The following is a 17356-nucleotide window of genomic DNA, read 5'->3' as shown; positions in this document are numbered from 1 at the left end:
CCATGTCATGCACGTCGATACCTCCCCAGACCCAATGCGGATATATCGAGCAAAGCGAGACGCCTCGCATGTATACGTGAAGAGCAAGTATAATATCCTTGGATTTATTTCTAGTGGAACCTACGGGAGGGTATACAAAGCTGAAGATGCCTCTGGTAACCTGCACGCGATAAAAAAATTCAAGCCTGACAAGGAGGGAGACGTGGTGACTTACACAGGAATCAGTCAGAGTGCAATTAGGGAAATTGCACTCAATAGAGAAATTAGCCATGAAAACATTGTTTCGCTGAAAGAGGTCATTCTGGAGGACAAGTCAATCTACATGGTGTTTGACTACGCCGAACATGATTTCCTACAACTTATCCACCACCACTCACAAACTTTGCGCTGTCCAATTTCAACTGCGGTGCTAAAATCCCTCACATATCAACTCTTAAATGGCCTAGTCTACCTCCACTCTGCTCATATCTTACATCGGGATTTAAAACCTGCAAATATTCTGATCACATCCAACGGTCAAGTCAAAATCGGTGACCTTGGCCTAGCTCGCCTTTCCGCGCAGCCCTTACAACCACTGTTTGCTGGGGATAAAGTCGTGGTTACGATCTGGTACCGTGCTCCAGAATTGCTGCTGGGCGCAAAGCATTACAACAACAGTATTGACTGTTGGGCCGTTGCTTGCGTTCTGGCTGAGTTAGCCAGTTTGAGACCCATATTCAAAGGTGAAGAGGCTAAGCTTGATTCGAAGAAGAATGTACCTTTTCAAAGAGACCAGTTGCTGAAAATATTCGAGGTTTTGGGTAGTCCTACTGGTACGTGGGTGGCGCATCCTTTTCATATATTGTCTAATTTATCTTTGCATTTTCAGAGAAGGACTGGCCTTCCGTGACACACCTACCCGAATATCCGTCTCTTAAACGTCTTGATCCATATCCAAATCGTCTGTACGATTGGTGTCAATCACGCCTTCGTTCTCAGGCGGGGTACGACCTGCTCCGGATGTTGTTTATTTATGATCCAGATCGACGGCTCAGCGCCAGAGAGGCTCTTGTGCATCCGTGGTTTCTGGAAGATCCATTGCCTAAGGCTAAGTCAGTCATTACCCTAACGAAAATCCTTCTCTTCCCGTTGCTCATTTGTTTTTTCACAGTGCATTTGCATCTGTTGCTTCCAATCAAATACCCCCTCACCGTCGAATAACTCAGGACGATGCGCCTAGCATGTCAATGACCATTCCGTTACAGCCAGGACAATCGGGCAATGCAGGTCAATTTCTCGTCCTCACCATTCGTTGCTCAATGCACTGATTTATTTGGGCCGCCTTCTCACAGCGAATGCACCTGGCCCACCATTCCCACAGTCTCAGCAAGTCCTATCTGGCTCTTCGCAGCAGGCACAGGCTCAAGCAAAATCTGGCCATAGCCACCATACTGGTACAAGTGGAAGTCTAGGAGACGCAGGAGGACCAACAGTGTATGGTCCACAGGGGCACGGGCAGGTACATGGCACAACAAAACTGAGGAAGAAACCAAGGTTAGGATAGGGAACAGAGTACATAGTATTTTACTTCATGCAAGTGCAAAGTGTAACAATTCTCAAAGGCGACAACATTGCAATCATCTTCATTTAAATACCTCAATCATATATTCATTTACACACCCGTCTCTCTCGTATATTCGCACTTACTAGATCGCATTTTGGGTGGAACGGTGTTGATCTTCAGGCCACCAACCAATCAGTTCCCTCATACGCCCCACTCCGACTACACCCCTGACAGTACTATCCTCCAACGCGATGACGATTGCCTCTGCAACGTGGTCGACGTGTATTGGCGGGATTGTTATCGCATTCGCAATGCTATCTAATGGAGAACCCAATGAAGCGTCCTTCAGAGGCCCACGTGCATTGCGTATTGAAAGAGATGATTGCGGTGATAAAGCAGCACCGAGATAATGCAGAAGTTGCGAAGGTTTTGGAATCCCCTGAGGTATCTTACGGTGCAGCGACGCGGACAGGTCGAATATTGCAGCTGCAGGAGTTGTCAAGGGGCGATAATGCGCGTGGTATACAAGGCCTGCATGTAAGTGTGAGTAAAATTTGGACATGAGCTCAAACATAAGCGATAAGTCGACATAAAGAGCTGACGGTCTTGACAACCGTCAACTACAAAGGCTCGTGCAAGAAGCGAGGCGGATAAGGGCGGATATGTAAAGAAAAAGCATAATCAGACACGTACTAGGTCTGATATACACGCCACGATATTGGCCCGGAGGAGACGTCGACAGCATAGCCTCAATACCCATTTCGGCTTCACGTTTCGTTTCAATATATCTTGCTGGAATTATGGGCCTGAATACGTCCTCCGCAGAGATATAGACAAATGGTCTCGGTTTCGGAGATTGTTTTCCTTGTCCGGAAGAGAGAAATGCTTCACATACACGGAGAGCTAACGCCACGAGTTGGTCATACCTGTAATGCGAATCAAAGAATGGTGGACTTACCGCTGTCGCGATTTATGTCCTCATAACTCCCTTCAGAAATACCCTTCAAAGGATTTTGGAACCCGAAAACACTGCCTAAGGCACTTCCAATCATTTTGGTAACATTTCCCTCTCTTATTGCCTGTTTGTACTTGCCGCCGTCTTCAATCAGAGTTCCAAGCGTGTGGACAACTCCATGGACGTCAGCCAACACGTCCGAAAAGGTAGTTGGGTTGTGTGCGGAGCCTTTGAGCCAAGTTACCTGTGACAAGACGCGTCATGCGTAGGATAACGATCATTGGCGTTTGTGAAGAGAGAGAGCGCACTTTCGATGTCCATGCGGGAGTATGTCCTTTCGGCGTGGTGTATGGGCGTCCCGAGGAGCTGAAAAATGATCATGTCAGTCAAAATCTCGAGAATAAACCGAGGAAATAAAGATATACACCTGACACTAGTAACCTGTATACCCTTTGCTAATGCAGCACAACATATCGCCGAACCTATCCGATTTTGAGGAACAAACAGAGGGAGCGTGTGCTATTAGCCCACCAATGAATCCATTACCCCCCACAACGAGTAATTTCCGTACAGGTGAAGCAGACATTAAGGAGTTCGAATACTGGGATTATCCGAGAACACGCTACCACCGCGAATGAAGGTGTTCCTGATAGAACACAAAAAAGATGAAAGGGGTTTCGAAGAGAGCAACAATATAAGACGCCAGTTCCCATTGTAATTATTGAACACGGTATATAGCACTACCGTGCGTCGATTTGAGCCCAGCTTCTGGAAATGTTTACACTCTGCACGGCATTCACTGAAAATGACTTGTTTTCAACATCGTAAGCTCAGCTTTAAATACCTTAGTTAGGATAGCTTGTCACACCAAATCGAGATCTGCGAAAGAGCACACAGTTCATACATAGAAGGAGAATGATAACAATATGCAAAGAGCTATGTAATTCCAGGAAAGGATGATGCAGCAAGAACTTGAAGAGAAAAACACAACATATGACCGACTGTATGCGGTATAGGGAAGGAGGGGATGAACACAAAGGCGGATCACTAGGATAAGAGTCATAAACACTAGGTCGTAAGAATCTTGAAATCATAAACATTGGCTGTATGCATGTTATGCCGCTTTGCCGTTACTATCCATGACTGGCCTCCGAAGACGAAAAAGGGCTAGCCTGCTCGTCAAGAGCGTCACAAGATATTTAAAAATGAGAGGAGAATGCGCATTTAGTCGAATGACCAAGAGACTGACCAAATAAATGAGAAACGTAACTTCAGAGGTGAAGGTTGACTTACTATCGAATTCACCCACATCCAAGCTAGTGAATGACTGGAAAAGGGCGACTGACATGTCGAGGGAGTTTTCGTTGTCACCTAATCGACGAGGATGAATCATCAATGAGAAGGTACAGAGATGAAAGGAATATTCACAAGTAGGACAGTCATCGGCAACCGTAGCTTGCATGGTCTGTATTCGGAAATGTAAGTTAGACACAGCTTATGGAAGGGGAAACACAGCAATTACCTTTCCCAAGCCGGTGATGGTGACCGTCTTGCCACAATACTGGGACGTTTCACCAGAGTCGCCATAACGATCTTGATCTAAATACGTAGTGAGATCGAGCGCACGTAAAGACCATGGTAAAATGACTACCTATAGCGACCTAGGAGACAAACAAGTATGAATGACTGAAAGAGGACAGGAAAGGCGACAACCTACAATGAAATCATTATCCGAGTGTACAGTACCACAGGCACCAGCCACGCTGCAAATACGATCAGTACCGGGTAAGCAGTCAAGACCAAGAAAACCTATACCCGTTCTGAGTGAAATATGTGGCACTGCAAATGTACAATGCATTAGCGCTGTCTATGACTAGTGCCATTGGGAAACTTACTGTCCGCCGGTGAAAACCTCGGAGGAGCCGGTCGAGGAATCAACAGATCCGGTGGGAGTCGCCTCAGCACTGGAAGACGAAGTTGTAGGGGTCTCCTGAGTTGAGGTAGGAGTGGGAGTGGAAGAAGATTCCGAAGAAGTGGTGGGCTCAGAAAAAGCGGATGAGGACGTTGGCGAGAAAGCTTCACTCGTAGAGGAGAGAGTGGCCGTTGAAACAACAGAGGTAGAAGTTGAGTCGTCATCATCGCCATCATCACAGTCATCGGAATCATCGTCGTCGTTGTCATTGCCGTTGTCTCCATCAGCAGGAGTTGTCGCCGTGGATGTCGCCTCTGCGGCGCTTGCAGAAGCGGAAGCAGAAGTCGAGGGAATGCAGTAAGATGGACGAGCAGTCTCAAGAGTTTCTGTTGCCTTTGAGATGTAGTATTAAGATCAGAGGGAGAAAATGAAATTTACGAAAGACATACAAGCATTGGATGGCAGCACGCGTTGAAGAAAGTCGCGTTATTATGTTGGTACTGGCATCCGATGGCGAGATACCTGGTATGATATGTTTGGTAGTCCTCTAGGTAACCAACAGCATAGGTGGAAGGTGTTTCTTTACGGGGAACAACATAGCCAACAGCAGGAGCTGTGACAGCGGCAGAAAGAAGGACAAAGGTGGCGATGGATAGGGCGTGCATCTTGGAAGTAAAGATGGGGACTTGCAAAAGATGGTGATCTGTGAAGGATGGATTGGTGGGCCTTTTAAAGGGCAAGCTTGAAGGAAAAGGAAAAGGAAGACACGAGGAATTCGCGAAGAATCCAAGGATTCAAAGAAAGAGGAAAAAAAGCGACTGAGGCCTGGGAAAATTTGTTTAAACTTCTTATACAACAACCTGCCGTAACGCATACCAAATTAGGCACCACCCACTTTTGACACGATACACGATGAGTGAATATCCCGTTCACCGTGTAGGTGTCCTTCATTGACAAAATCTCATCAGGTTACAACGAAAATCCTTTTGCTTCTTCGCATTCTCTCGATACAAATCCTTTCGAAGACCCAGCGACATCGCAGGCAGATGCCGCAAGGCTAGAAAGTATCCGTCAGCGCGAAGCCGACCTTGAACGGTATACCCTATTCTCGTTTCCTCAACACTTCTGAATGCTTACACCCTGCATCTGCAGACGTCAACGCGACCTGGATCAAAGAGAACAACAGCTCAAGCATCATGGAAAGAACAACTGGCCATTCTGTATTTATGTTCTTCTTTTTTCAGTTCTACGTCTGATCCTCCGCAGTCTTCCCTCTTATTTACCACGATATTTCTGTGGAGATCCCAGAAGCATCAAGGCCTTTGATAAATCGGCTCTACCAACTCTGGCTCGTACTCCTGGGAACCCTCGTTCTCAACATGATTGCCTGTATCTTCATTCTCATAGCTGGATCCTCAGATGGTGGAAGAGATGTAGGCGCAGCTATAGGGTATGTGCACTAAACAATTAATTTCTAGCCGAAGAACGCCTTCTAACGCGTCGTGAACTTCTAATAGATATCTTTTCATCATCACAGTCACGTCTTTCCTGTTGTGGTATCGGTAGGTGACATTCACTACTTCATTATCCCGCGCTAATATCATCGCGCTAGTCCCATTTACAACGGTTACATGAAGGTACGCAAAGCCCAGCTCGCGTTAAACTTTATAGGCTGTCTTACTTTCATTGACACTTCTTAGGAGCAAGCCCTGTATTACTGTAAGGTTCCTTTCCTCCCGAAGCCGACCGTTTCGTTCATCATGTTCTCGAAGACTTCTACTTCTTCTTTTGTGGCTTCCATTTACTCTTCAGCGTGTACATGTGCGTTCATCCAGAAATTCCGATCCTCCTCTTTCAAACTAACTTTCTTTTGTTCGTTCAGGATTATCGGTGTTCCTAGGTATCCGACACTCGAGGTTTTCCGAGGCAATATGTTTGCTCACCTCGGCTTCCCTTCTCTAGTACCGGATCAGCGGGTCTCATACAGACCATCCAGATGTTCGCTGGCCATCATTGGGTCGCTGCGATACTCGGTCTCGTTGCCACTGTTGGCTGGACTTTACAGGGGCTGGGTAATGCATTTTATTATCGTCAAGTAAGTTTTTCATTCGGTTTCCGCCCCGACGTCCGTTAACCTCCTGTAAAGATTTATACTCATCATACTGCTGCGGGCCATACGATGGAAAAGGCAAGCTCACGAATGTTCATATTAGCTTTAGCTTTTTGAGCCACTTATATTCCAATCTTTTCAGGCCAAAACGGAGTTGGCTTCTCATGGTGCGAAGGCCTACTTTACACGAGGATGAATTGTTGTTCAATGTATCAGACGTTCCTGTAATTATCTTGTACGGACGATGAGAATGAGAACATTACTTGTTAAACTTTTATATGCTACAAGTCAGTGACTGGGTGAAACGAGACAGAAGTGTGTGAACATGCTGGCGATCAACGGTCTTCCAGTCCCGGGGTGTGGAAACTTGTGGAGATTATCCATTGCTTGAACGTTGACGTCCATTCACCATCACAACATACTCTACCCAGGCTTTTTAACCTTCACATATCGTGGGCCATGACAGGCTTAGTAGCCTTGACAGTACCATCTGCGACTAAAGTGCTGTTGCTGCTGGAATTATTGCCCCTAACAGCCGCCTTTAGCTGGACATTCCAATCTGCCCCAACTCAATGCCAAAACCTTTCTATCTCTATCTCTGGTGGAGGAACTCCCCCATATAGCGTCCTCATCATTCCTTCAGGCTCGACACCGTTTACGAATGGTACAGAAGTTCGAAAAATCATTAGCCAGCAATTTTCGTCAAATTCAGTCAGCTTTCAACTAGCTTATCCAGCGGAGAGTCAGCTAGTTGCGGTGGTAAGCTTTCTTTGACTGAATTCTAGTCGGCTGAGTCATATCCTTGTTTAGGTTAGTGATGCGACCGGATTTGGCACTGGAGGCACTAGTGCTGAGGCCGAAGTTGTCTCTTCATCCGACAGCAGCTGCATAGACGCTAGTAAATCTGTTGTACCCGATTGGTACTTGAACCTCGACCCGTCTAATCAGCTTGTTCAATGTGAGTTCGACGGTAATCTTTGACGATTCTTCTTGAAACAAAACTTTTGTTTTTGCAGGCACGGCCACAAGAATATGGTGGACTGAAAGCAATGTTTCAGGGTATGATTTTGCTGCCTGCGTACAGACTATTTGGCTTACGCGCTGAAAGAACCCCATTCTTTTTTGGTGTTATTCCTGGCGGTGATTCCTTTGTGATTCCTGAAAGCAATGTCAATACCACATCCGATACTGGCACTGGTTTCTCTTGGACACCCAATGTCCGTGAGGGAACAACTATGCATATTGTCGGTAATGATAATAACGGCAATGGCACGGGTGGTAGCTCGCGTCTGACGGTCGGCCAAAACCTCCAGAATGACAATTCTTGTTTGAACAACAACAGTCCGAGCTCAACGGCTGGAACTCCAGCTGGTGGCTCCTATCCCACGGACACAAGCGGAGACTCGTCTGGCGGATCTAGTACCACTAGCAAGTAAAGATTCTCTTCTATATCCTCGAATACGCAGACTGATCATGGTCTCAGTACTAATGTAGGTGCAATTGTAGGCGGTGTAGTGGGTGGTGTTCTCGGGCTCCTCGCACTTCTCTTGACTTTCTACTTCATCCGTCGTCGCACCAGGCAAAACCGCAAAAACAACGAAAAACCTGTGGATCTGCTTCAATCCGATGAAGGAGACGAGCGACCTAACGGACCTGGCGAGCCTCCAGAATACTACCGTCCCGATCCATTCATTGTTCCTGATCCTACCTACGATGAGTCTTCAGCCAGCGCGAGTGGAAGACCATTGAGTGCGAGCGAACGGCCCACAAGTAGAAGCGGCACTCCAGACGTCGCTTCCTCATCTACCGGCACGAAGAAAACTGGAGCACCACGAGTACTTCGCCCCGTGAATATCATCCAGCATGACGACGCTGGCCCCAGTGAAGTTGGTGGAAAGAAAGAAGAGGAGCCCGAGACCATTGAGCTGCCTCCTGCTTACACCAATATCAGGAAATGATTCATCCCTTGTGCAAAATCTACTCGCAATGCATGTAAGAATCATTTATCACGCTCTACATAATTATGTTGCCTTTTTATACTCATATCTTTTGGCGGTACTTGAACATTCGCATCTCTATATCTTCAGTTGTAATTAATTGGATACCACTTTCGAAACGTTGTGTAACTTATGTGGATCTTCCACGTAATCATCATTGGTCTCCTAGTCATAGTATTGCTACATAAGTTGAAGGCTGTTCTGTATGTAGTCAAGCGTCGCTGTCCTACTTATGTATGTGCAACAGTAGAAGCTGAGTAGAAGTATCGGAACAATGCAACAGCCACCATGTCACAATGCCATGAGGCCGTGGGAAACCAATGATCTATCAAAAAGGCGACCTCAAACTGATTTCTTCATCCACCATCATCTTAAAGGTATGCTCCTCCATTTCGTGGATTGTGGCAAAGCTTTGCTCATTTCACGCTTTTCCATAGTTAAAAAGCTTCTTAAAAATCATATAAAACCTTTTTTTCATAAACAAGCGGTTGTTTGTTGCTCTCCTGTGTGAGTCTTCTTATCCAACTAAAATCGGCGCTCTTCACAAACCAAGTACCCTAGTCGAAGAAAAGTTCATAAAGCAGTAACGACGTACCTAAATTTCTGAAAAAACCCCTTCGAACTGCGCACATCCCCCGCCTCAACGCAATAAAACTCATAAAACAATGTCTGCTCCTGTTGTAGCTGAAACATCTGCTATATCGACCGTGGAAGCTGCTGGTGTCCCTGCCGTCGCTCCTCCTTCTGGTGCGGCTCCAATGCCGGCGATAGCTCCTGCTCCCGCTCCCACTTACGCGCCTCAAGGCTCGGCTGCCTCTACCCCCAGTGCCTCCCTTTACGTAGGAGAGCTTGACCCCACTGTCACTGAGGCTATGCTTTTTGAAATTTTCAACATGATCGGGCCCGTCGCCAGGTATGTTCATCATCCGTGTTCTCAACATTATCGCCACCTACAAACAGCCCAGTATCCGTGTTTGCCGTGACGCAGTCACCCGTCGTTCGCTCGGTTATGCCTATGTTAACTATCTGAATACTAGTGACGGTAAGTTCTTCGGTTTTCTGCGCATATATTTTGCCGATTTTTTGGTGTTAGGTGAACGTGCTCTTGAGCAGCTGAATTACTCTCTTATCAAGAATCGTGCATGGTTTGTTGTTCATATTGTACCTTTCCACGTCTTTGATATTCACTTCCTCTATGTAGCCGCATCATGTGGTCTCAACGTGATCCCGCTCTCCGCAAGACGGGTCAGGGCAATATCTTCATCAAGAACCTCGACGAACAAATTGACAATAAGGTGCTTAATCCAATTGTTCACTTGCACCACAACTACTGAATACTTTGAATGCAATATATAGGCTCTTCATGACACTTTCGCGGCATTCGGAAACGTTCTTTCCTGCAAGGTTGCCACTGACGAGCATGGCCGCTCTAAGGGCTACGGTTTCGTCCACTACGAAACCGCTGAGGCAGCCGACGGCGCTATCAAAGCTGTCAATGGCATGCTTTTGAACGATAAGAAGGTTTATGTCGGTCATCACATCTCTCGCAAGGTGAACAAGACCACAACTCAAAGTATTTCTCTCATGCTTATCACTGTAATGCAGGAACGTCAATCTAAACTCGACGAGATGAAAGCACAGTTCACCAACCTCTATATCAAGAACTTGGATCCCGAAGTCACTGAAGAAGAGTTTGAGAAGCTCTTCGAACCATATGGCAAAGTCACTTCTGCCATTGTTCAAAAGGACGAAGAAGGAAAGAGTCGGGGCTTTGGGTTCGTCAACTACGAGTCTCACGAAGACGCTCAGAAGGCAGTCGACGCTCTGCATGACACCGAGCAGCATGGCCGCAAACTCTTTGTGTCTCGTGCCCAGAAAAAGGCTGAGCGCGAGGAGGAGCTGCGCAAGTCATACGAGCAGGCTAAGATGGAGAAGCTGTCCAAATATCAGGGCGTTAACCTTTACATCAAAAACTTGGAGGATGACGTTGACGACGAGAAACTGCGCGCGGAGTTTGAACCTTTCGGTACCATCACCAGTTGTAAGGTAATGCGCGATGACAAAACAGCTTCCAAAGGATTTGGTTTTGTCTGTTTCTCTTCTCCAGACGAGGCAACCAAGGCTGTTGCGGAAATGAACAACAAGATGATCGGTTCAAAACCTCTGTATGTCTCTCTTGCTCAGCGTCGCGAAGTTAGGCGCCAGCAACTGGAGAGCCAGATCGCTCAGCGCAACCAAATTAGAATGCAACAGGCTGCTGCTGCCGGTATACCTGGAGGATATCTCAATGGACCGATGTATTATCCTCCTGGTCCCGGATTCCCTCCTCAAGGACGTGGTATGATGGGATACGGTCCGGGAATGATGCCTCCTCGCCCTCGTTACCCCAACAATGGTCAGGTCGCCGGTCTGCCTATTCCTGCGCCTTATCAACAACCTCCCCAAGGATATGGTATGCCTGGTTACCCCGGTCGTGGTGGCCCTCGTCCCCCTGCTCCACGTGGCCCCCCTTCTCCAACTCTGCAGAATGCTGTTCCTCCGCGTCCCAATGGCGGCGCCCCTCCTAATGGCGCCTCTCCCAACGGTGCTCCCCGTGCACCCGGCCCTCAGGTCCAATCCCGTCCTACTGGTGCTCCTGCTCCACCTGCCGGTCGTTCTCCCCAAGGCCTGCAGCCTCAAGGCCAACCGCAGGGCTACAAGCTTAACCCTCAGACCCGTAACGCTCCTGGACAGGCTCCTGTCCCCGAAATTCCGCCCTTCAACACGGCTGTGCTCGCCAACTCCAGCCCGATGGAGCAGAAACAAATGCTTGGTGAACAAATCTACATGAGGATTGCTGGGTATGTACTATGAATGGCATGTTTCATTTGGACTCACTGACATATTTTAACAACAGAACACAGCCCGAGCTGGCAGGAAAGATCACTGGTATGCTTCTTGAGATGGATAACACTGAGCTTCTTCAACTCTTGGAATCTCAAGAAGCCATGAACAATAAAGTTCAGGAGGCTCTTGTTGTTCTTCAAGAATACAGCAAGGATGAGTAAGCGCTTGATTGCGCTTATTTGACTACTGGTTGTGCATGATGTTAGCCGTCTCTTTTTGGATGGATACAATCGTTCTACTGAAGTATCCATCCGTCCATTCATTTGACTACGTCGAAATTACCCACCCCATGCTGTGTTCTGTATTCGCCTCCTTTGTATCTGGTTGTTCATCTTTGCCTTTCTTGTCCCCTCGGGTCATCTTCACTGCAGGTGTTCGGTTGTACTTACTGGATGTCGCTTAGGGATTTTATCGGTCGTTCCTTTGTGTTACTTAGTCAAGAAATAGAGATGATCAACTGCTGCTTGAATCATAGACCCGTTGCATTGTATAACACCTGTCGGTGTCGAAAACAACTTGGTCTCCGTTCCATCTTGCCCATCTTCGTTCGGGTATGCTGCGGTGAGTGATCTACTCACAGGATCTATATACCATGTATGCCTCTTGAATGGTCTGTTAGCGCCATTCAAAACAAAGGGAGTCGTGTGAAATGGTACAAAGTGACTCGGACGTGAGGGAAATGCTTTCTTTCTGTACTTCTTATTCTGGGGAACAATGAGAACCATTCTCGTCAGAGCTTTGACGCTTCAGCAAACGGTAAGTATAAAGCCTTGTTAATAATTATCTCTAACGCTATCAACCGACCTCGACGACTCTATGAATACATTGGATATACTTCTGCGCAACTATTCTGAGCCCAATGAATGTGCATACATTGTTCATTTTCCGGGTTTAGGCTGTACACCGCGGACCGCGTTTCATCGAACAATACCTCTCCCACCTTTTGAGACACTCACCGCCCAAATCATGTTTTTCCAAGACGTTGTATCGGAGAAAATGCCTCTTTCTCGGTAAGATTCACGACTCCCGTTGACAGAGATATTTTACTTTTCTTTGATTCTAGAATGTCGCGAATCTTGTTCCGTGTTATCTCTCGCCTTGTACAACCTCGTTGGAGTCAAGATGGGCAGTTTTCAATTTCCAATGTGTCTCTCCTGGTCTTGGATTTGAGTGCTGAACATTATCCAACTCATGCCCTGTTCGCATTCTCGCCACGCGACCCATCGCGGATGAGCATGTACCTGGTGCATTCTATTGTTCTAGAGATGTTTTGCCCTGCCTTGCATGCTTCCCTTCCATTTTCACCAACTTCCTGTATGACTTTTACACCAACGGTTCGTCCCCGTGTAGTTATCGTTCCCGCCCACCCGATATGCATTGCTTATCCAGAAGCATTTGGTGTCCTCTTACCTTACTTTTACGACCGAGATACACATTTTCTTGTTTCCCAATGTCTACCCTTGTCAAAGTGGATCCGGACCTCCCAAGACCCTTTCGCTGAATTGGAGGACGAGTCTTCAAGAGTGTCCCTTGGCTACTTCCTCGCCCAGATGGCACCGTACATGACACTCATCGAGCACACCGTGAAGACAACCATGTTAGCGAGAACCGCTTGGCAATTGATTGTCCTCGACGATAAATTGTGGAGGGTGCTCAAATGTTGTTACGACATATTGCTGAACGCTCTTGCATTTACTACTACGGGCCAGTCTCTGAAGGATTTTTTGAACGAGGAATAGCATTATTCAGGTATTACTGCTCCTACCTGTGTGCTGTATGACTCGTACACTGTGGTGCAGAGATGGGGAGGGTAGGGATCGACAAAAGCAGGTCAACCGTTATGTAGATGGAGGAAGAGTATTGCAAATCAGATTGGTGTATTACATAGCAATAATGGAGCCCCTGTTGCCCTTTGCACACACTACACACACATATGACTGAAATGTGCTCGGACTCGGAATTATCTCTGACCGTATCCACTTTCACTCGGTCCGCAATTCATCCCTTTCGTCGAAAGTAATCCTCGTGAACATGACAGCCCCTCAACAGCTGGTGTGGTTTATCACAGGTGGGATAAGTTGATCTTCAAGTTTGAATATGATCTGTACTGATCAGAAAAAACTATCAAGGCACCACTTCAACACTAGGATTTGGTGCTCGTTTAGTCTCTACTGCACTTTCGCGAGGTGATCTTGTCATCGCAACCGGCCGGTCACAAGAAAAACTGGACAAACTCCTCGAGAAACACGTCAAAACAGATAATCTACGAGTTTTACAACTGGATGTCACTTCCAGTCCAGATATCGTGAAGGATGTGGTCAACCAAGCTGTAGCCTTTTGGGGACGTATTGACGTTGCAGTCAATAACGCTGGTAATGGTGAACTGGGACTCATAGAGGAAACCGAGTAGGTCTACGTACTTCTGGCAGGTACACTGTCACTGACCTATATTTCTCAAGTACGTCGGCGATGCGGCGTCAATTTGAGACTAATCTATTTGGACCTGTAGAAGTCATGAAGGCCATACTACCCCATATGAGGCCTCGAAGAAGTGGGACAATAGTCGTGCTTGGCAGCCGATCCATTTGGATAGGCGAAACACCAGGTCTAGGTATACCGAGTCTTGATCCTTCTCAACATTAAGATTCAAACATAGTTACCTTGTATAGTTCATTACTCCGCTTCAAAGGCTGCTTTGCATGGTAAGAGATCATGTCGATTCTCAAAGGAGCTCCACCTTACTCCCCTGCAGCCATGGCGGAAGGTCTTGCTTCAGAAGTATCCCACCTGGGCATTCGTGTCTTGCTCCTCGCTCCCGGAGCTTTTCGCACAGACATCTACTCCAACAGTCCATTTCACCAGGACAATTTCATCTCAGACTACGATGATCTTCGAGCAGCTTGCACTAAACGCTTTGCGGGAATAGCTGGCCATGAGCCCGGGGACCCCGTAAAGGCCATGGAGGCTCTCGTCGACGTGGTGAGAGGCGAAGGTGTTGCCGTAGGCAAGAAATGGCCTGAGCCCGGAACGTCGCTCCTTTTGGGAAACGATGCAGAAAGGGACTTTTACAAGAGGTTTGAAAAACTGAAGGCTGCAGTATCGGAGTGGACGGATGTTGTGAGGGGTATGTGGTATCCTGGTAATGCAATTTAAACCGGGGAGAGAAGATTCATAGTGTAGTCTTAAGGGTCAGATCCCACAAAATCTAGTAGTGGGTTGAAGAAACTTGGAAGCTTGGTGGTCGTTGTATGCTATACTTGATATTGACAAAAGTTCATAGAAATATCCACGTACTAGACAGTGATTACAAGGGAATAATTACAGTATGACTATTACTGTCCCGACAAACTTGAAATTCGAAAAAAGTCCATAGCGCGAATAAAATATCGTAGTTATATATGAGTAGTTTCCTGTAGCATGATGTACCACTATTGTTTGATCCGAGCTTATAGAAAGTGCACAAGGTTTGGGACAGAAAATGTATGCAGATGTAACTGCAATAACTGTACAGGAGGAAAGACAGACAGAGAAAGGGTCCTACATCGCTTCACCAATACCTCCAGCAATCGATCCTGTTCTGCTTCCGGGTCGGCTTGGTGTAGGTAACTCTCCCCACGAAACACGCTTGTTGTGCTTCGACGTTCCTGCGCTAGTAGGAGGCGAAGTCATGTGCGGCGCACCATACGCACTCACCAACGACGATGCAGAATTCGCAAACGCCGACGGCGGAGCAGATGAGCCACCGGTGCCACTCAAATTAAGCGGAGGAGGAAGGGTCAAAGGAGGATCTCGTGGACTAGGCGTTTTGGGTTGACGTTCCAGCCAGTTTCTGGGGTGTATTGAAGTAGGGGAAGACACCATCGTGCTATTGTTATGGGCGTCGAAAGAGGCGTTTGGATCAGTTTGCGTTCTTGTGAGGATAGATCGCGGCGGATCTGGTTTAGAAAGCATTTTTGAGAGGGGACTGGATCGCTTTGGAGTGGTGGAGTTTACAGAGGAACCACTTGCACCTCTGACATGGCTGGAACTATTAGGTACACCTACTGCACCAGGAACAACAGCAGGAGCAGCACCTGGCGGAAGGCTACTAGCATGAGCAGAGATATCTGTACCCATTATCTGATCAACGATACTACCCAATTCCGAATCTTTGCTCAACTCTCGGGCAGGGACAAACGGATCCACAAATTGTGTTCCATGATTAGGCGGAGGCCAAACGCCTTCTTCGTGGAACATGGAACCTGAATCTGAAGCTCGGGCACGATAGAGAGTTGGCGCAGGATTGTACGGATAATTAGCATGTTGGCTGTTTTGTGTTGGACCTGACAGCGAAGCCATACTACCTGCACCAACGGACGGCTGTGGAGAATGTGCACTGGTCGTCCTTTCCCGCATGTGAACACCTGCCAATTCGTCTCTGTATTCTTCATCGTCGTCGAACTCTCCATCCAACAAGCCTATCCCACCTGCGCCTTTGCCTTCTTTAGACCTTCGCGTCAGAGCCTCGATAAACCCAAGTTTCCTGTTTTTCCTCCGGCGCCAGCAGAAGAGAGATACTAGGACAGCGAGAAGGATTGCAAAGAGAGCACCACCAACGGCTGAGCCTGCGATGATAGCTGTATGTGTGTCGGCCGATTTTGAGTCGGGGGACTGAGAAGATAGGGATGAGGGGACGACAAAGGTGCTGACGCTTCCATCGGGCTCTGTCGTGACAACGGTCACAAAAGTTATCGAAGACTGTATCGAACTGCTGGATTCGCTTGAGGCGGTAGAAGTGAGAGTAGAGGATGATGAAATCGATGTGTTGCTCTGTGATGAGGATGTAGATGAGGATGAAGTCTGTGAAGGGGACGATGAATCCGAATCGGAAGAACTAGTGCTGGATGAGCTTTGGCTCGGGCTCAACGAGCTCGAATCTGGGTTAGTGCTAGACTGTGATGAGGTTGTCGACGATGAAGTAGAGGTGGGGGATGTTGATGATGGCGGAGCCGAAGTGGGCGGTGTTGAATCGGGTGACGAAGTTGGAGAAGAACTTGTACCATTTATTGTCAGTCTGTGAAAGAATTCTTCGTGAAATTGACGGGTACTCACTTCGAAGACGTAGATCCACTTTGGCTTTGACTTGAGCTTCCATCTCCGCTTGTAGCTGAGGCTTGACCAGTGGCTGTTGTGTCCCCAGTATCTGTTGTAGAACTCCCCGCTGAAATTCCAGCATCTCCGCTGCCATCACCGCTCACTCCAGCTGAGGCCCCTACACCCAAATTCGAATCAGAGGCCTATCGCGTTCATACTCAACAAATTGATTTTGTAGCCAGGGTACATAACTTACGGTCTGTCGAGGCCTAAATTGAACGTATTGCCGACCCAATAAAGTAGGCCATGGTGCAGGTGTAATAATTGGTTCTGCAAGTTGTACCATTTGTTATGGTCATGAAAAGGCGTAGTTTTGAAGCCGTGACCAAGGAGACTGGAAAGAAATGGAAAACTAAGTTATTTTCTGTCGTTACAATTCATGTACGGAATTTCCTGCCCTTCCTCAGTGACATCACACAGCCCTGTTCATTTGTTTATATGCTTACTAAGCGCTATGGGCTTCAATATGCGTAGGTTCATATTAATTTTGAGTCAGTTTAAAGAAAGTATTGATACATATGATACTATATACTAATTGCGCCCAGTTCTTACTGCAATGAGTGCATGTGGTTGAGCTTTGGCGCACCAGACAGCAACTTGGAAGAAACACTATATGTGTATTCCCTTCCACACGTGCCAATGCCGACCTTCCGGAGACAAACCCTCTTCCAGTTCGTCGAGCTCCTCATCACCGTCGCAGAGACCGAGGTTTTGAACAAGCCTCAGTCATTTCAGGACAATCGCCTACAATTTGCATCATCATCTTGATTCTCGACCAAAAAGGGTCCGCGCAATAATATCCAGAAAATGACAAGGGACC

General features: G+C 47.2%; 9 protein-coding genes across 9 annotated transcripts; 6 read left to right on the top strand and 3 right to left on the bottom strand.

Moving 5' to 3' along the window:
• Positions 1-7: 7 nt before the first annotated feature.
• Positions 8-1307, top strand: C8R40DRAFT_1054076 (kinase-like domain-containing protein; the record flags this gene model as incomplete). Its single annotated transcript, XM_046224910.1, has 3 exons — positions 8-812; positions 869-1091; positions 1151-1307. 3 exons carry the CDS (start codon positions 8-10, stop codon positions 1305-1307), a joined length of 1185 nt encoding a protein of 394 aa, XP_046082883.1.
• A 189-nt stretch (positions 1308-1496) lies between these two features.
• On the bottom strand, positions 1497-3390 carry C8R40DRAFT_531026 (NAD-binding protein). The gene is made up of 6 exons (XM_046235360.1): positions 3030-3390; positions 2926-2980; positions 2807-2864; positions 2502-2742; positions 2237-2446; positions 1497-2074 (listed from the first exon to the last, which is right to left on the bottom strand). Exons 1-6 carry the CDS (start codon positions 3082-3084, stop codon positions 1686-1688), a joined length of 1008 nt encoding a protein of 335 aa, XP_046082882.1. The 5' UTR covers positions 3085-3390; the 3' UTR covers positions 1497-1685.
• A 332-nt stretch (positions 3391-3722) lies between these two features.
• C8R40DRAFT_1053705 (uncharacterized protein) lies at positions 3723-5075 on the bottom strand (the record flags this gene model as incomplete). Its single annotated transcript, XM_046224874.1, has 8 exons — positions 3723-3742; positions 3792-3869; positions 3927-3963; positions 4021-4097; positions 4209-4261; positions 4314-4337; positions 4394-4803; positions 4860-5075. 8 exons carry the CDS (start codon positions 5073-5075, stop codon positions 3723-3725), a joined length of 915 nt encoding a protein of 304 aa, XP_046082881.1.
• A 247-nt stretch (positions 5076-5322) lies between these two features.
• Positions 5323-6716, top strand: C8R40DRAFT_1162461 (scamp family-domain-containing protein; the record flags this gene model as incomplete). The annotated part of the gene is made up of 11 exons (XM_046230241.1): positions 5323-5350; positions 5379-5505; positions 5563-5630; positions 5677-5860; positions 5928-5972; positions 6023-6047; positions 6111-6129; positions 6183-6231; positions 6373-6505; positions 6557-6598; positions 6663-6716. 11 exons carry the CDS (start codon positions 5323-5325, stop codon positions 6714-6716), a joined length of 774 nt encoding a protein of 257 aa, XP_046082880.1.
• Positions 6717-6979: 263 nt separating this feature from the next.
• Positions 6980-8478, top strand: C8R40DRAFT_1054050 (uncharacterized protein; the record flags this gene model as incomplete). Its single annotated transcript, XM_046224905.1, has 5 exons — positions 6980-7279; positions 7331-7478; positions 7537-7579; positions 7629-7952; positions 8004-8478. The coding sequence occupies 5 exons, from the start codon at positions 6980-6982 to the stop codon at positions 8476-8478; spliced, it is 1290 nt and encodes a 429-aa protein (XP_046082879.1).
• A 402-nt stretch (positions 8479-8880) lies between these two features.
• Positions 8881-11877, top strand: C8R40DRAFT_1256205 (uncharacterized protein). Its single transcript, XM_046233765.1, has 8 exons — positions 8881-8894; positions 8955-9430; positions 9483-9559; positions 9611-9662; positions 9719-9812; positions 9874-10068; positions 10123-11357; positions 11414-11877. The coding sequence occupies exons 2-8, from the start codon at positions 9183-9185 to the stop codon at positions 11562-11564; spliced, it is 2052 nt and encodes a 683-aa protein (XP_046082878.1). The 5' UTR covers positions 8881-8894; positions 8955-9182; the 3' UTR covers positions 11565-11877.
• C8R40DRAFT_1120271 (uncharacterized protein) lies at positions 11878-13472 on the top strand. Its single transcript, XM_046228755.1, has 4 exons — positions 11878-12159; positions 12259-12413; positions 12467-13115; positions 13169-13472. Exons 1-4 carry the CDS (start codon positions 12118-12120, stop codon positions 13181-13183), a joined length of 861 nt encoding a protein of 286 aa, XP_046082877.1. The 5' UTR covers positions 11878-12117; the 3' UTR covers positions 13184-13472.
• On the top strand, positions 13435-14556 carry C8R40DRAFT_1174237 (uncharacterized protein; the record flags this gene model as incomplete). The annotated part of the gene is made up of 5 exons (XM_046232155.1): positions 13435-13471; positions 13533-13809; positions 13863-14014; positions 14073-14105; positions 14156-14556. The coding sequence occupies 5 exons, from the start codon at positions 13435-13437 to the stop codon at positions 14554-14556; spliced, it is 900 nt and encodes a 299-aa protein (XP_046082876.1).
• On the bottom strand, positions 14519-16064 carry C8R40DRAFT_532069 (uncharacterized protein). Its single transcript, XM_046235362.1, has one exon. The coding sequence runs from the start codon at positions 15796-15798 to the stop codon at positions 14941-14943; it is 858 nt and encodes a 285-aa protein (XP_046082875.1). The 5' UTR covers positions 15799-16064; the 3' UTR covers positions 14519-14940.
• Positions 16065-17356: the final 1292 nt, after the last annotated feature.

This window comes from Lentinula edodes (assembly GCF_021015755.1).
Source record: "Lentinula edodes strain Le(Bin) 0899 ss11 chromosome Unknown C8R40scaffold_35, whole genome shotgun sequence".
NCBI classification, from domain to species: Eukaryota; Fungi; Basidiomycota; class Agaricomycetes; order Agaricales; family Omphalotaceae; genus Lentinula; species Lentinula edodes.
The sequence above is the reverse complement of the archived record's forward strand: the minus strand, read 5'-3'. Positions and strand labels throughout refer to the sequence as shown.

Coding starts and splice junctions, on each gene's coding strand:
- C8R40DRAFT_1120271 (XM_046228755.1), top strand. CDS start 12,118: ATGAGAACCATTCTCGTCAGAGCTTTGACGCTTCAGCAAACG. Junction 12,160..12,258: donor CTTTGACGCTTCAGCAAACG/GTAAGTATAAAG, acceptor AACTATTCTGAG/CCCAATGAATGTGCATACAT. Junction 12,414..12,466: donor GAGAAAATGCCTCTTTCTCG/GTAAGATTCACG, acceptor CTTTGATTCTAG/AATGTCGCGAATCTTGTTCC.
- C8R40DRAFT_531026 (XM_046235360.1), bottom strand. CDS start 3,084: ATGTCTGCTTCACCTGTACGGAAATTACTCGTTGTGGGGGGTAATGGA. Junction 2,981..3,029: donor GGGGGGTAATGGATTCATTG/GTGGGCTAATAG, acceptor AAAATCGGATAG/GTTCGGCGATATGTTGTGCT. Junction 2,447..2,501: donor GGACATAAATCGCGACAGCG/GTAAGTCCACCA, acceptor TCGTGGCGTTAG/CTCTCCGTGTATGTGAAGCA.
- C8R40DRAFT_1256205 (XM_046233765.1), top strand. CDS start 9,183: ATGTCTGCTCCTGTTGTAGCTGAAACATCTGCTATATCGACCGTGGAA. Junction 9,663..9,718: donor CTTATCAAGAATCGTGCATG/GTTTGTTGTTCA, acceptor TCCTCTATGTAG/CCGCATCATGTGGTCTCAAC. Junction 10,069..10,122: donor GTCATCACATCTCTCGCAAG/GTGAACAAGACC, acceptor ACTGTAATGCAG/GAACGTCAATCTAAACTCGA.
- C8R40DRAFT_532069 (XM_046235362.1), bottom strand. CDS start 15,798: ATGCGGGAAAGGACGACCAGTGCACATTCTCCACAGCCGTCCGTTGGT.